The 12,553-nt window shown below is 51.2% G+C and overlaps 2 protein-coding genes across 5 annotated transcripts in view; one reads left to right on the top strand and one right to left on the bottom strand.

Annotated features, from left to right (window-relative positions):
* The window catches only part of LOC147102055 (E3 ubiquitin-protein ligase rififylin-like), a 102,216-nt gene extending 99,113 nt beyond the window's left edge, over positions 1 to 3,103 (bottom strand). For all 4 annotated transcript variants that reach the window (XM_085964206.1, XM_085964209.1, XM_085964210.1 and 1 more), the window contains exon 1: positions 2,640 to 3,103. The gene's annotated coding sequence lies outside the window, so the exon portion shown is untranslated. The remainder of the gene's footprint in view (positions 1 to 2,639) is intronic.
* Positions 3,104 to 3,122: 19 nt separating this feature from the next.
* rfc2 (replication factor C (activator 1) 2) overlaps positions 3,123 to 12,553 on the top strand; it is a 37,671-nt gene continuing 28,240 nt past the window's right edge. The window contains exon 1 of the mRNA XM_085964205.1: positions 3,123 to 3,365. Coding sequence (XP_085820331.1) covers positions 3,238 to 3,365 — 128 coding nt within the window. The 5' untranslated portion in view covers positions 3,123 to 3,237. The remainder of the gene's footprint in view (positions 3,366 to 12,553) is intronic.

Here is a 12,553-nt window from a genome sequence, read left to right as displayed (position 1 = left end):
GTTTGAATCCTTGCTGGGGTAAAGTGATCATTATTTGGGCACGAGCTTAGACATTGAGCGTCAACAGGATACAGAGCATCAGAGCCAAGCCAAGTCTTCCTCACCAGACAGCCAAAAAGATCACTTCCAGTAGGAGTCACTCAAGAATAAATCAGAAATGGAAACCGTGGCTAATTTTCCCCTTCTAGTCCTGGGATCCAACTGTCATCACCCAGGTTCAACACAACTAACAAAGCAGAGATCAGGATTTACATTTGGGGCCTTCCTGGTCTATCAGAAGATGAAGCAAAGGAGTAACTCGAAGAGATATCGTCGAGATTCTCAAGGATATAAAATGGTAAATAGCGGTAGACTGTTTCCACTGGTTGCTAAGACACTAACAAGAGGGCACAATTTAAGATGATCACAAAAAATAATTAAAAAGGGAGTTTCGAAAAAAGTTCTTAAACAGAGGTGGTTAGAACACATAACTCTCTGCCATTAACTGTTGTTAAAGCAGATTTTAACAGGCAGTTCCACAGACCATCTCCTGGGCATGGGAGGCATCAGAGGTCCCCCCCCACTTCCTGTGAACATAGGGGACAAAGGAAGAGCGAAACACATTTTCAGGGTCAGTCCCCAAAAAAGGATGCCACATGAGGCAAGGAGGAGGAAGTAAGCCAGAAATAACAGAAAACGCTGGAAAAACTCAGCAGGCCAGGCAACATCCGTGGAGAGAGAAATAGAGTCAACGTTTCAGGTCGCAGACCCTTCGTCAGAACTGAGAAAAAAGGCAGGAGATGAAACAGATTAAAAGGCCAGTTGGGGGCTGGGAAATGGGGGAGGGGATGAAAGAACAAAGGGGAAGTGAAGAGACATTACGAGGTATTCACGACGAGATGAGATGGTGATAGGACTAGTGGAGACAAAAGACGGCTCTAGATGAGGTGTGAAATGCGCTGGCAGAATGGGAGACAGCTGCCATGTGGGAGAGAAAAAAAGGGAAAAGGCACAAACCAGAGGTGTGGATAAAAAAATATATAAAAATTGTTGAACTCGGTATTGAGTCCAGAAGGCTGTAAAGTGCCTAATCGGAAGATGAGGTGCTGTTCCTTGAGCTTACGCCGAGCTTCCGTGGAACAATGCAAGAGCCCGAGGACGGTGAGGTCCGAGTGGGAGTGGAGCGGTGAATTAAAGTGACAGGCGACTGGAAGCTCGGGGTCACCCTTACGGACTGAACGGAGGTGTTCCGCAAAGCGGTCACCCAATCTGCGTTTGGTCTCCCCAAATAGGAAGTAAGCCAGCCTAGGCTAGACAGCTAGTCCGGTTTCCAGAGTAAAAGTCTGTCCAAGAAAAGTACATTTAGTTTTAGCCTGCTGAAAGGGTCAGTGTGGCATTTTTTTTTAAACAAGGAAAGACTGAAGTACTGTAAAGTTATATCAAGATGCAATTTGTAAAATAAAGATGCTTAATTGGTTTCTGGCCTCATCTCAGTGTTAATCAGTCTGTCTTTCAAAAGATTGGAGAAGCACAAGTGAGGGCAACAGTGAGGACCACAATATCCTGTTCATACAACGGAGTGTCTCATTGTTACACACCCCAGGTTATGCTATCGTACAGGTAGACATTGAATTGCAAAAGCAAACTCCCGATTGTGAGTCACACGGGTGAGATCAACTTAAGAGAATATCCAAGGCAGGCCTGAAATTCAAAACTGGTCAAACCAGGTGAGCAACCAAGAACGTCTATATTTTATACTATGAGATAATATGCAAGATATCAGACACACTACATTACAAGATGTTTCATTATTTAAACCTAGACTTTGCCATTAAATGAGTGAATTTTAAATGCGACATAACAATCTTCATAAGATAAAGCTGATCGACAACTTTGCCGAAAAAATAGTGGCCAGTATATTTTGACAGCCTGCCAAATGAAATTTAATCTCTCTGGACTTTACACTAAAGCGTACTGTGCATCTAAACCAAACAACAGAATCTTATATCTTTGAAATACATGGTTAAAAAGTTCCCACAAGCACACCTACTTTATAGAGCCAGCAACTACCCGCCACGATTTCTATGGCAATTATAGATTAAATACCTCCAGCTATGGTTCAACTATTTACAAAAAGGACTTATATTTTGCAGCTTTGGGTACCCGAACAGTAACAAAAGTATTAACTATTAGATACCATGTCCTGACAGGTGCTAATATTTTACTCGGGGAAGGAGGCTTTTTTAGTGTCTATATATTAAAGTACAGTAACTTGAAGGACAGGTTTAAGTTGAAGGTGCAGCAAGAGTTGGGTGAGAATTCAGGGGCAACCTGCAGGACCCGCAGAAGCTGTGAGTTGCCCTAAGTCTGGTACAGAAGACAATAGTGAACGAAGTACTTAGCAAGATATATCCCCAATCAGCAGTGTTTAGTATTTACAATTGTGAACTGCGAAGCTAATGTGTGAGAGCATGTAACAAAGAGCCTGATTAATACTGGAGTGTTTTAAAAATGTGGCTGGCGGTTGAGGAAGTTGTGGAGGAGTGTTTCAGGTACACTCTGATGCAGGTTAGCTTTTCCCCCTGTCTGGCACGTACACCCTACCCCACCACACACACTCACTCACTCACTCATAAAACCCAGAGCCAGCACTTCCTTACCTTCGTTCCTTTATCGAAAACTTTTCCTTACTTCGTTTCATCGGCGAAGACGTAAAATGTAAAACATAGGGGAAACTGGACGGGGAGGAGAAAAGAAGCGAGAAACAGCAACAAAACAAATGGAGGAGAAAACCTGTAAGCTGCGACTTGGACGAACGCTTGACGGCAACTTCTAACCGACTTCTCCCTCCTCCCGCTCTCGCCAACAACTCGGGTGCGTGCGCGCGCACGCGCACCTCAGCTCAGCCTCGCCGACCCTGGAGGACCACCGCCGACAACAGGAGGGCTGCTCTTGGCATCGTGTGCATATCGTTAGCGAAACGCTCGCGTAAACAGCGCCGCTTACCGAGGGGGGAAAATTCCGTGAAACAGGGCAATCCGGCGTACCAGTACGCCGCATGAAGGCACAGATTCATTGCAAGCGGGGGTGATTTATTTTTAAATAGTCTATTGCGATTTAAATCAATCAATCATTTAAAAATACCAAGTTATTGTGTTCTGAAGCGCTTGACCAATGAGAGGAGGCGGTGACGACGCGCTGACGAACGGGCCGCCCGCAGCATGCTGACGTAACGCGCAGTGCGCGGGAACTGTCGACATGGAGACGGCGGGCGGCGAAAGAGAGAGTGAGAGTGGCCCGGGAGATGGGTCGCAGCGGGAGAAGGAGCAGGCGGCCACCAGCACTGCTGCGGGGCGAACGGCAACAACCGCCTACGAACTGCCCTGGTGAGTGAGTGGGGGAAGGGTCGATAGGAAACTCCCCCCCCCGCGATGAGGGAGGAGGGCCCCCCCCCTGCGATGAGGGAGGAGGGCCCCCCCCTGCGATGAGGGAGGAGGGCCCCCCCCCCTGCGATGAGGGAGGAGGGCCCCCCCCCCTGCGATGAGGGAGGAGGCCCCCCCCCCTGCGATGAGGGAGGAGGGCCCCCCCCCTGCGATGAGGGAGGAGGGCCCCCCCCCCTGCGATGAGGGAGGAGGGCCCCCCCCCTGCGATGAGGGAGGAGGGCCCCCCCCCCTGCGATGAGGGAGGAGGGCCCCCCCCCCTGCGATGAGGGAGGAGGGCCCCCCCCCCTGCGATGAGGGAGGAGGGCCCCCCCCCTGCGATGAGGGAGGAGGTTCCCCCCCCCTGCGATGAGGGAGGAGGGCCCCCCCCCCTGCGATGAGGGAGGAGGGCCCCCCCCCCTGCGATGAGGGAGGAGGGCCCCCCCCCCCTGGGATGAGGGAGGAGGCCCCCCCCCCCCGCGATGAGGGAGGAGGGCCCCCCAAACTGATGAGGCACAACTACTTGCGGTTCGTTGGCAGCAGTTGTGTCATTATTATTGATCTGCCTATAGAAGACCTTTGAATTCCCTTTTATGTTAGCTGCCAATCTACTCTCATACTCTCTCTTTGCCCCTCTTATTTTCTTTTTCACTTTCCCTCTGAACTTTCTATATTCAGCCTGTTTCTCACTTGTATTCTCAAGCTAACATCTGTCATACATGCTCTATTTCTGCTTCATCTTACCCTCTATCTCTTTCGTCATCCAGGGAGCTCTGGCTTTTGTTGCCCTACCTTTCCCCCTCGTGGGATTGTACCTCGACTGCGCCTGAACTGTTTCCTCTTTAAAGGCAGCCCATTGTTCGATTACAGTTTTGCCTGCCAATCTTTGATTCCAATTTACCCGGGCCAGATCCGTTCTCAACCCACTAAAATTTGCCTTCCTCCATTTTAAGTACTTTTACTCTGGATTGTTCCCTGTCCTTTTCCATAGCTAATCTAAACCTTATGATACTATGATCACTGTTCCCTAAATGTTCCCCTACTGACACTTGCTCCACTGCAAATGCCTGTCTGATCCCCCACCACCATTGCCTTCCCGATCTTCCTCCTCTTTCCCCCGCCCCCGTCCAGCTGAGCCACCCGTGGTGCTGTGGACTTGCCTCTGGCTGTACTCCCCAGAAGAACCATCGCCCTCACCAGTATTCAGACTGGTTGGAGAGCGAGATGCACTTGGGGGACTCCTGCACTACTTGTCTTGTCTGACGGTCACCCATTTTCTCTTTGCCTGCACACTCTTGTGCTGCGGGGTGACCCCCTCCTGAAACGTGCTATCCACGTAGCTCTCAGCCTCACGGGTGCACCGCAGTGACACCAGCTGCTGCTCAAGCTCCGAAACTCGGAGCTCGAGCTCCTCCAGCCGACGACACTTTCTGCACACGTGGTTGTCCAGGACACGGGAAGCGTCCTGGAGTTCCCACATGGCATGAGATGTGCATTCCACGGGACCGAGGCGCCCTGCCATGCCTCTATTTATTCGATTATTAACTAACTTACAGAAATAAACTTAAGACTAACAGTCTTAAAAGTTGGCCCTACCTTTACATCCAGATGCTTCTCTTGCTCTGTTAGTTAAAGTCTTTATTCACCCAATTATTTATAGTTGTAGTAATTAGTTTACTAGTTAAGTTAGAGAGAATAAAACGCTGATACTCACCCACCAATCACCTACCTACTGTCCTGTGACGTCAATCCTTGATTTTGCTGTTCTTTTAGAATTTGCTGGATTTGTAACTGACTCCTCGCAGGTCCACACTGTCCCCTCTGATGAGGGAGGAGCCCCCCTCTGCGATGAGGCAGGAGCCCTCCCTCCCTCCCTCTGCGATGGGGCAGGAGCCCGCCCTCCCTCTGCGATGGGGCAGGGGCCCTCCCTCCCTCCCTCTGCGATGGGGCAGGAGCCCTCCCTCCCTCCCTCTGCGATGGGGCAGGAGCCCTCCCTCCCTCCCTCTGCGATGGGGCAGGAGCCCTCCCTCCCTCTGCGATGGGGCAGGAGCCCTCCCTCCCTCTGCGATGGGGCAGGAGCCCTCCCTCCCTCTGCGATGGGGCAGGAGCCCTCCCTCCCTCTGCGATGGGGCAGGAGCCCGCCCTCCCTCTGCGATGGGGCAGGAGCCCTCCCTCCCTCCCTCTGCGATGGGGCAGGAGCCCTCCCTCCCTCCCTCTGCGATGGGGCAGGAGCCCTCCCTCCCTCCCTCTGCGATGGGGCAGGAGCCCTCCCTCCCTCCCTCTGCGATGGGGCAGGAGCCCTCCCTCCCTCCCTCTGCGATGGGGCAGGAGCCCTCCCTCCCTCCCTCTGCGATGGGGCAGGAGCCCTCCCTCCCTCCCTCTGCGATGGGGCAGGAGCCCTCCCTCCCTCTGCGATGGGGCAGGAGCCCTCCCGCCCTCCCTCTGCGATGGGGCAGGAGCCCTCCCGCCCTCCCTCTGCGATGGGGCAGGAGCCCTCCCTCCCTCCCTCTGCGATGGGGCAGGAGCCCTCCCTCCCTCTGCGATGGGGCAGGAGCCCGCCCTCCCTCTGCGATGGGGCAGGAGCCCTCCCGCCCTCTGCGATGGGGCAGGAGCCCTCCCTCCCTCTGCGATGGGGCAGGAGCCCGCCCTCCCTCTGCGATGGGGCAGGAGCCCGCCCTCCCTCTGCGATGGGGCAGGAGCCCTCCCTCCCTCTGCGATGGGGCAGGAGCCCTCCCTCCCTCCCTCTGCGATGGGGCAGGAGCCCTCCCTCCCTCTGCGATGGGGCAGGAGCCCGCCCTCCCTCTGCGATGGGGCAGGAGCCCGCCCTCCCTCTGCGATGGGGCAGGAGCCCGCCCTCCCTCTGCGATGGGGCAGGAGCCCGCCCTCCCTCTGCGATGGGGCAGGAGCCCGCCCTCCCTCTGCGATGGGGCAGGATCCCTCCCTCCCTCTGCGATGGGGCAGGAGCCCTCCCTCCCTCTGCGATGGGGCAGGAGGCCCCCCCCCCCTTGCGATGGGGCAGGAGCCCTCCCTCCCTCTGCGATGGGGCAGGAGCCCTCCCGCCCTCCCTCTGCGATGGGGCAGGAGCCCTCCCTCCCTCTGCGATGGGGCAGGAGCCCTCCCGCCCTCCCTCTGCGATGGGGCAGGAGCCCTCCCTCCCTCCCTCTGCGATGGGGCAGGAGCCCTCCCTCCCTCTGCGATGGGGCAGGAGCCCTCCCGCCCTCCCTCTGCGATGGGGCAGGAGCCCTCCCTCCCTCCCTCTGCGATGGGGCAGGAGCCCTCCCTCCCTCTGCGATGGGGCAGGAGGCCCCCCCCCCCCTTGCGATGGGGCAGGAGGCCCCCCCCCCTTGCGATGGGGCAGGAGGCCCCCCCCCCCCTTGCGATGGGGCAGGAGGCCGAGTACATAGTCTGACCAGTGGGGGGGATTTACTGCCACAAACCTGCTGTTGAAGCAGCGACCATAACTACTTTCTAAAGGTAATTGGACAGATGATTGAAGGAGAGGAATTTTACAGCGAGTGGAATAAGATTAGGGGGTCATGTAAAGACAAACACGGGCGCAGACATGTCCTGTTTCTGTGCTGTGAAACCATAATTCAGTGTAAAATCGTGACTGATAGCAAACAATAAACTGCCACTATATTTGAGTTTTTGAAAGAACCTAGCCAGCAGCTGCCTGTGCACAGAGCTTGCCCAGCCAGCAGTAACCCAAGACAAAGTTGCCAGATCGGATAGGCCATGCCAAAATCTTCCGAATGGTCACCCTTCGTAAATCTGGCACATTGATTCTGAGGTCACTGCCTTCTGCATGGCACCCATGCATTGCCAGCCCACAGCTGTGCCACGCCATCAGTTGCATTAATGAGTACAACATTGATGCCGCTGAACTGTTCAGACCCCAGGCTGCAGAGCGCTCAACATCAGGGAAATGGCTGATGAACAAGGGTCTGCCCCCAAACTTGATGTGTCTTTCAAACATTTTGGGCGAAAAATTGGGGCGCTAACTTCGCCACTTTTAGCGCCCCGGAAAAATTAGTGCCCTCGCGACCGAAATTGAGTGGTCGCGCCCCAAGAGGGAAGCGTGGCGCTACTGGAAGCGCCCCGCCTCCCTCTTGGGGCGCTGCGAGGGAATATCGCGGCACTACATGCCGCAGTATTGCAGGCCTTCCTCCCCTTCTTAAAGGGGAGGGGCCTTGCACAGTGCGACCCGGGGCCCAGCTGGTACCACAGGGATCGGGAGTGCCAGCAAAAGAGCCCGGCACTCAAGAGAAGTGCTGGGCTCATGGAGCGGGTAAGGAGGCTGGGGACGGCAGCGGAGGCAGGTGCTGGCAGCAAAAATGGCCGCCCGGCACCTCACCTTTTAAATAGCGCCACCCCGGCCACAGGTAGACCCCCTGACCCCGTTGGACATAGCATCTGGCGGTAAGTCAGGGGGCGCTACCAGAGATCGCGGCCGGGGCGCTGCGCACGGCAATGACGTCATCGCCGGGGGCGCAGCGCCGCTAACCTGTTGAATTTCGCGGGAGGCGTTGGCGGCGCCACGCCCGGGCACGAGCTGCTTTACGCCCGTTACAACAGGAGGCGCAAAGGAACCAAATTTTCCCCCCTTTCCCTTTTATTTCTAGCATTTGTAGTTTTTTGTCTTGGCACTAGGAAAATGTTTGGAGCAGGCTTTATATAAGATCACAAACTGCAAGCCGATTTGAACAAAATGAGCTGTGTTTACTTTTTAGTATTATGCCTTAAATTAGGTGACTTTTTTTTCCAAACTAAAGTGAGTGAGGCATGACTGACCTGTCAAAGCTTCCTGGTCCTGGAGTCATTGGCTTGAATGAGATGTGGGTTTCTGAATAACCTCTGCAATGTTACAAACAATTAAACATTCTGCTGATTCAGACTTGACAGCCAATATTTTCAGATGCAATCCTCCCATCTAATTCTGTCCTGATTTTTCTCATTCTCCTGTTCATTAACATCTCTGATAAATCATTTGTTTAGTTAAATGTTCATTATATATTGTCCTACCTATACACCCAAAAGCTAATGTTACCCCACTATTTAAAAAAGGTGGTAGAGAGAAAACGGGGAATTACAGACCGGTAAGCCTGACATCGGTAGTGAGGGAAATGCTAGAGTCCATTATAAAAGATGTAATAGCAGAGCACTTGGAAAACAGTGACAGGATCAGACAAAGTCAACATGGATTTACAATAGGTAAATCATGCTTGACTAATCTACTGGAATTTTTTGAGGATGTAACTGGTAGAATAGATAAGGGAGAAGCAGTGGATGTGGTGTATTTGGACTTTCAGAAGGCTTTCGATAAGGTCCCACATAAGAGATTGGCGTGCAAAGTTAAAGCACATGGGATTGGGGGTCGTCCTCGTACGTGTCTTCGCACTGTTCCCTTTGGGGAACTGTATGAAGTGGTGGAAGGATTTCTGGCCGCATTAACGCTCCTTCCGTGACCGTAACCATCTTCATACCAGCCATTAGGGTGGTTAGTCCTATGGCGGGAGGGTTTTACGGGCTCCCACAACCCATACGAGGGGGGGGGGGCCACCCACACCCACGGACGCAAGTATCCCGCTGGATGTCAACCCAAAATTTAGAGCTGGAGATCCGACTCCCCTTGCCGAGACTGTCTGGAGCGGGGTTTGAAACCCTACACCTTCTGGCCCAGCAGCGGGGATGCTACCGCTACGCCAAAGGCCCACTCCGGATTGGGGGTAAGGTACTGACTTGGATAGAGAACTGGTTGGCAAACCGGAAGCAAAGAGTTGGAATAAACGGGTCTTTTTCCGAGTGGCAGGCAGTGACTAGTGGGGTACCACAGGGATCGGTGCTAGGACCCCAGCTATTCACAATATAAATGATCTAGACGAGGGAACTAGATGTAATATCTCCAAGTTTGCAGACGACACAAAGCTGGGTGGGCGTGTGTGCTGTGAGGAGGCAGAGAAACTCCAGTATGATTTGGACAGGTTGGGTGATTGGGCAGATGCAGTATAATGTGGATAAATGCAAGGTTATCCACTTTGGTGGCAAAAACAGGAAGACAGATTATTATCTGAACGGCAATAGATTGGGAAAAGGGGAAGTGAAACGAGACCTGGGTGTCCTTGTGCACCAGTCGCTGAAGGTAAGTATGCAGGTGCAGCAGGCGGTTAAGAAGGCAAATGGTATGTTGGCCTTCATAGCGAGAGGGTTCGAGTACAGGAGCAAGGATCTCTTGCTGCAGTTGTACAGGGCCTTGGTGAGACCACACCTTGAGTATTGTGTGCAGTTTTGGTCGCCTTATCTGAGGAAGGATGTTCTTGTCATGGAGGGAGTGCAGCGAAGATTCACCAGGCTGATACCTGGGATGGCAGGAATGACTTATGAAGAGAGATTTGGTCGATTAGGCTTATATTCGCTAGAGTTTAGAAGAATGAGAGGGGATCTCATTGAAACTTATAAAATTCTAACAGGACTAGACAGACTAGATACAGGAAGGCTGTTCCCGATGGCGGGGGAGTCCAGAACCAGGGGTCACAGTCTAAGGATAAGGGGTAAGCCATTTAGGACAGAGATGAGGAGGAATTTCTTCACCCAGAGAGTGGTGAACCTGTGGAATTCTCTACCACAGAAGGCAGTTGAGGCCAACTTATTAAATATATTCAAGAAGGAGTTAGACATATTACTTAAGGCTAAAGGGATCAAGGGATATGGGGAGAAGGCAGGGACAGGGTACTGAATTTGGACGATCAGCCATGATCTCAATAAATGGCGGAACAGGCTCGAGGGGCCGAATGGCCTACTCCTGCTCCTATCTTCTATGTTTCTATGTACAGCTTTTTTAGATGGTTTTTGTCTAAACCTGAAAATTTGTCATGGCTGTTTAAGTGTAAGTAGTGCAAGACGTGGGCCAAATGTCAATGAGCCTAACACAATAAAGGCAGTGAAAATATCTGCCGAGTACATTTATATCGTATTCTGATTTCATCTCCAGATTTTCTGAGCTGTTGATACTATATGATTATGTTGTGGCTTTGTTACTATTGGTGCATTACAGAATGATGTAATCGTAGAATAGAACAGCACAGAAGGAGGCCATTCGGCCCATCGAGTCTGCGCTGGCTGTTTCGAAGATCAATCCAGTCAGTCCCACTCCCCTGGCTATTTCCCCCTATCACTGCAATATTTTCTCCTTCAAGTATTTATCCATTTCCCCTTGAGAATAGAATAGAATAGTTTAAAGATAAAGAACTCCATAACTGAAATACGCATCAGGACAAATACAAACCTGTGTTTAAGCCTTTTTTAAAAATGTATCTGCCCCAATGGGAAAGTGGGACAGGCTTTCTTGCTTCAAGATAATGTGGGATTGTAAACAGAATAGGAAGGTGATTGTGGCAGAACCTGGTTTGGATTCTGGTTTGCATGGTAGAGGTTGAGATGAGTCAAGTTGCCAGTGCACATTTAAGGTCATCATAATTTGTGCAATAATTCTTTTTGAACATTTGAATGATACCAGAGACTTCAGTTATGTGGAGAGACTAGAGAAGCTGAGATTGTTCTCCTTAGACCAGAGAAGGTTAAGGGGAGATTTGATAGAGGTGTTCTAAATTCTGAATAGTTTTGTTAGTACAGGAAACTCTCGATTTACCGGCACCTAAATAACCGGAAACCTCTGTTAACCGGCAAAATTCAGGAGTAGGTTCAGGTAAGTTTTACTTCATATTAGTGGCCGTTCCTGGATCTGTGGCTGTGTAACTGGGGCTCCTACACTTGTTGCTAAGCAACAGGGACGCTTGGTCTGTGGCCGGAGTTCCTGCACCTGTTGCTAAGCAACAGGGAAGCCTGGATTTGTTGCTGTGTACGGAGCTCTCGTACCTTTTTAAGTATACCTCTCTGTAATCCGGACTTTTTGATAAACTGGTACCACGTCGGTGCCGGATTAAAAAAAAAGAGTTTCCTGTAAATAAGGAGAAACTATTTCCACTGGCAGGCGGGTTGGTAACCAGAGGACACAGATTTAAGATGATTAGCAAAAGAACTAGAGGGGAGATGAGAATTTTTTTTACAAGCGAGTTATGATCTGGAATGCGCTGCCTGAACAGGTCGGTGGAAGCAGATGCAATAGTAACTTTCAAAAGGGAATTGGATAAATACTTGAAAAGGAAACATTTGCAGGGCTATGGGGCTAGAGCAGGGAGTGGGATTAATTGGATAGTTCTTTCAAAGAGCCGGCACAGGCTGAAGCCAATTGTAGCACACCTACAGCTGTCCCAGCTGAGCGTGACAAACTAAGCACAGACCAGGATCAGCCATGAAATTTCCTGGTCCCTATGACAGATTACGCAGTATGGTGCGGTGTGTCCACCGAGCTGTCTGGACAGCGGAAAGTGATTTTTGAAGGGAGTGTAAATATTGGAGTAGACTGCGTTCACTCTTTAGGCAGATTTATATTGCGCTGGCGCTGTTGTGTTTCCTTAGTGTGGATCTTCCGCAGCTAACGGCACCCATTACTCGCTGATGAACATATACCTTCTCAAAAGTTGTCTATGTCTTCCTCTTTCCTCCTGCCGCCCCAATACAGCAGGGTTTTATTTTCCTTTGTCTACATCCATGCTTAACATGTTTTCTTCTCTCTTCACCCCTGTTCAGCATAGTTTTGTTGATTTTGGATCCATTACAGAATGATGCAGTGTGTTGTAAAATAATATAACGACATTATATATATATATAGCAATGTCACCGGAACACCATTCACGTCCAAGTCTCTCACCATCCTGCCTGGCATATATCTCTTGTTACTTCATTGTTGTTAGGTCAAAACCTGGAATTCCCTACTTGATACCATTGTGGGACCATCAGCACAAGGACTGTGATGGTTTAAGAAGAAGGCCCACCATCACCTTCTCGGGGCAACTAGGGACGGGCAATGAATATGGCCTTGCTAGCCTCACCCACATCTCAAGAACAAATATTTTTACAACTCTGATAGGGTTAACATTGTCTTGCCTAATCTCAAGCCTCGTAACCTTTCTCTCTCTCTCTCACAAACTCTCTATTTTATAGATACAAAGGTCAAAGCTTCTCTCTGATTGCAGGGGCAGGGTACATAAGAACATAAGAAATAGGAGCAGGAGTAGGCCAATCGGCCCCTCTAGCCT

This window comes from Somniosus microcephalus, chromosome 22 (assembly GCF_052327205.1).
Source record: "Somniosus microcephalus isolate GS21.2 chromosome 22, FLI_Smic_1.0, whole genome shotgun sequence".
Taxonomy (NCBI): Eukaryota; Metazoa; Chordata; class Chondrichthyes; order Squaliformes; family Somniosidae; genus Somniosus; species Somniosus microcephalus.
This window is presented reverse-complemented; position numbering and strand designations above follow the sequence as displayed.